Source organism: Chaetodon trifascialis, chromosome 11, assembly GCF_039877785.1.
Source record: "Chaetodon trifascialis isolate fChaTrf1 chromosome 11, fChaTrf1.hap1, whole genome shotgun sequence".
Lineage (NCBI taxonomy): Eukaryota > Metazoa > Chordata > Actinopteri > Chaetodontiformes > Chaetodontidae > Chaetodon > Chaetodon trifascialis.
In genome coordinates this window covers 28,100,822-28,103,638 of record NC_092066.1, presented here as the reverse complement: position 1 = coordinate 28,103,638, position 2,817 = coordinate 28,100,822, and the positions used below count along the sequence as shown (strand labels likewise).

The 2,817-nt window shown below is 44.6% G+C and overlaps 1 protein-coding gene across 1 annotated transcript; it reads left to right on the top strand.

Annotated features, from left to right (window-relative positions):
• The first annotated feature begins 201 nt into the window (after nucleotides 1-201).
• On the top strand, nucleotides 202-2,575 carry LOC139339319 (putative nuclease HARBI1). Its single transcript, XM_070974874.1, has 2 exons — nucleotides 202-487; nucleotides 583-2,575. Exons 1-2 carry the CDS (start codon nucleotides 213-215, stop codon nucleotides 1,025-1,027), a joined length of 720 nt encoding a protein of 239 aa, XP_070830975.1. The 5' UTR covers nucleotides 202-212; the 3' UTR covers nucleotides 1,028-2,575.
• Nucleotides 2,576-2,817: the final 242 nt, after the last annotated feature.

Sequence of the window (2,817 nt, the reverse complement as noted above, 5' to 3'; positions counted from 1 at the left end):
TCTGCAGTGTTATACATGTGTTCCTTTAGTGAGCCGTTAGGCCTACTACTCTATGCACAATGTTCATATATCAAACTTCCATCTTCAAATGATACAGAACGGTGGATGGCACTGATTGATTAGTAGTAATTGTGACAAGGTGTGTAACAATCATTCAATCTGCTGAGTAAGCATATAAATAGTGCGGTGACACTTGTGCGTAATGCTGCACAATGGATGCGCTGGCACTGCTGGAAGATCACGCAAATGGTAGGATCAGGATGGAAAGAAGTTTTAGGGACCACGGAGATTTCCTGGCCCATGATGATGACTGGCTAATAAGCCGATTTAGATTCCCTAGAGCGGTGCTCTTGGATCTATGTGCTGAACTGGGCCCAGTGTTAGATAGACCCACCCGCCGGAACCGCACCATCCCGGTGCATATCCAGGTGCTGACCACTCTGGGGTTCCTGGCAACTGGCTCCTTTCAGCAAGAATTAGCCGACAGGTAAGTGTTTGATATGATTAATATTATATAATGTTACATTGTCTGTCTAAAGCCCCTTTTGGGTATGATATAATTCAGTTAAATTATGTCCTTAGGTCTGGGATATCGCAGCCATCCCTCAGCGCCATAATGCCAGCCGTTTTGGATGGCATTATAAAAATGACCAGTCGATACATCAGGTTTCCTTACACTGTGGGTGAACAGGCCGACATTAAAAGGCAATTTGCAGAGGAGGAGCGCTTCAATGTGGCACACTCTCGCACACGCTCCGTCGTGGAGAGAGCCTTCGGTCTCCTCAAAGCTCGGTGGAGGTGTTTGGATGCCTCGGGGGGCAGACTGCTTTATCACCCTACAAAGGTGTGTAAAATAATAATGGCTTGTGGAGTTCTGCACAATGTGGCACTGGGGAATGCTGTTCCCCTCCCGCATGGCCTCCCTCCCCCACACCACGAGGACCCGGATCCACAACCACCTCCCCGACATGAGGAATTTCAGCAGGGAGCAAGGCTCCGTGAAGATGTCATGCGGCGTTTAAAATAAGACGGCAAGTATGTTTCATTTTTTAACAAGATCTTTAATGGAGCTGGCAATGTCAGACATGACCTCACACATGTTGCCCATCACTGTGCGTATTTGCTGGAGCTCGTCACGGACTTCATTAATGGCACTGATGGTGTCCCTTTGTGTTTGAAGGACAGCGTCTGTCAGGATCCGACCACAGCCAGGCCTTCAGCCACGGTGCCAGGACACGCCATGCCCGGAACCTCCTCGTCACCCACCGCTTCCAACTCCACAATGACTGGGGACACAAAGAAGTCAACTACCTTTTCACAAGTCTTAAAATATTTACTTTAATAAACAGATAAAGCTGTCTCCTTCCTTCTCTGACACTATGCCATACACGCTGGCCGTACCAAGGATCAAGGCTATCTTGGTGTCCAGCGGTGTGGGCTCGGGTGCGCCCTTGCCCCCACCAGTAGCAGATGCGCTTCGACGGTGCCATGCCACATTCTTCTTGGCCTCCACCATCAAATCCGACCACTTCTTTTTAATTTCTGCCACACAACGCTCTGTGGCACTGTAACTGTTCACTGCAGTGACGACGTGCTGCCACTCATTTCTTTTTATTTTATTCGTGACGCCACTACTGTGACCACCAAACAAAATATCTTTTCTGGCCTCCACCTCACCCACAAGCACCTCGATTTCACCCTCCGTAAAATTCCTTTTTCTTTTTTCTGCCATGATCGTACATAGAATGCCATTGATCAGCAGGCATATTTATATGCAAAGACATTCATGAGGTACTTTGCATTGACCATTCATGGTAAAATGTGGGTGTGTCGGGGGCGGGATGTGAGGTGAATCCACCTGCGCAATCTTCCAGGTGGAGTGTGATTCATAAAGGGAAAATTACGTGCAGGTGTGAGTACGCACGGTTTTATAAATCCGAATATTTTTTGGCGTACGCCATTTCCAGCTTTTGGGTGTACGCACACTTTTAGTATGGATTCCACGCAATGTTTTATAAATGAGACCCCTGTTCTGAAACCGGATACTCTGAGTTTCCTATCTTAGGCTAGATCAACTCAAGGTTCAGGATTAGACTCGGAGTTTGTTGAACCTCCTTTGTGAAACGGGCCCCAGGTCAGTCGGCAGCGTCCACTGTGGGCATGGCAGCTCACTGGCTATGCTAATGCTAGCAGATGCAAGAACCAAAACATTGGATTTTCTCATAAATGCTTTGCTAGCTAAGCTGCAAAATCAACAAGGACTTTTTACTAAACTTTGCACATCCAGAGATGCAGCTGTAAAGACAATTTATGTCATATCCCACAAAATGGCTAGAAAAAATGAATCGTTTTTTTAAGAGAATGCAGACATACTCAGACATTCAGCAAGATTTCAATGCAATTGTTCAAGCCCAAGACAGAATGGATTTTTTCACTGAACAAGTAAAAGTAAAGGTAAAAAAACATAAAAAGAACATTTTGCTTTATGTGTAAAGTTGACCAACTGCTGATCTTTAACATACTGCAAAACACCTTTTCAGTATTTGTGAAGATTGTCAAAAATAAAATGAAACACTGATGTAATGATTGTTTTTGTTTTTACTGTTCATTACTTCTATACGGGTATTTTCCAATTTGACCGACACCACAATTTCATATATTTACAGAAATATTTACAGAATAGCCTTTTTCTTCTGAATACCAGTAGCAGCTAATTGAAATTTATAATGAACTGTTTTTCACAATGGGAGAAAATTAATATTGAGCAGAGTTAAGTTCAAGTTATTGCTGGTTTGGCCCTCCAACACAGCTCAGGTT

Bases quoted from the DNA above. Each gene is read 5' to 3' on its own strand.
- LOC139339319 (XM_070974874.1), top strand. From the start codon at position 213: ATGGATGCGCTGGCACTGCTGGAAGATCACGCAAATGGTAGGATCAGG. The intron at 488-582 runs GTAAGTGTTTGA...TTATGTCCTTAG, and splicing joins CAGCAAGAATTAGCCGACAG to GTCTGGGATATCGCAGCCAT.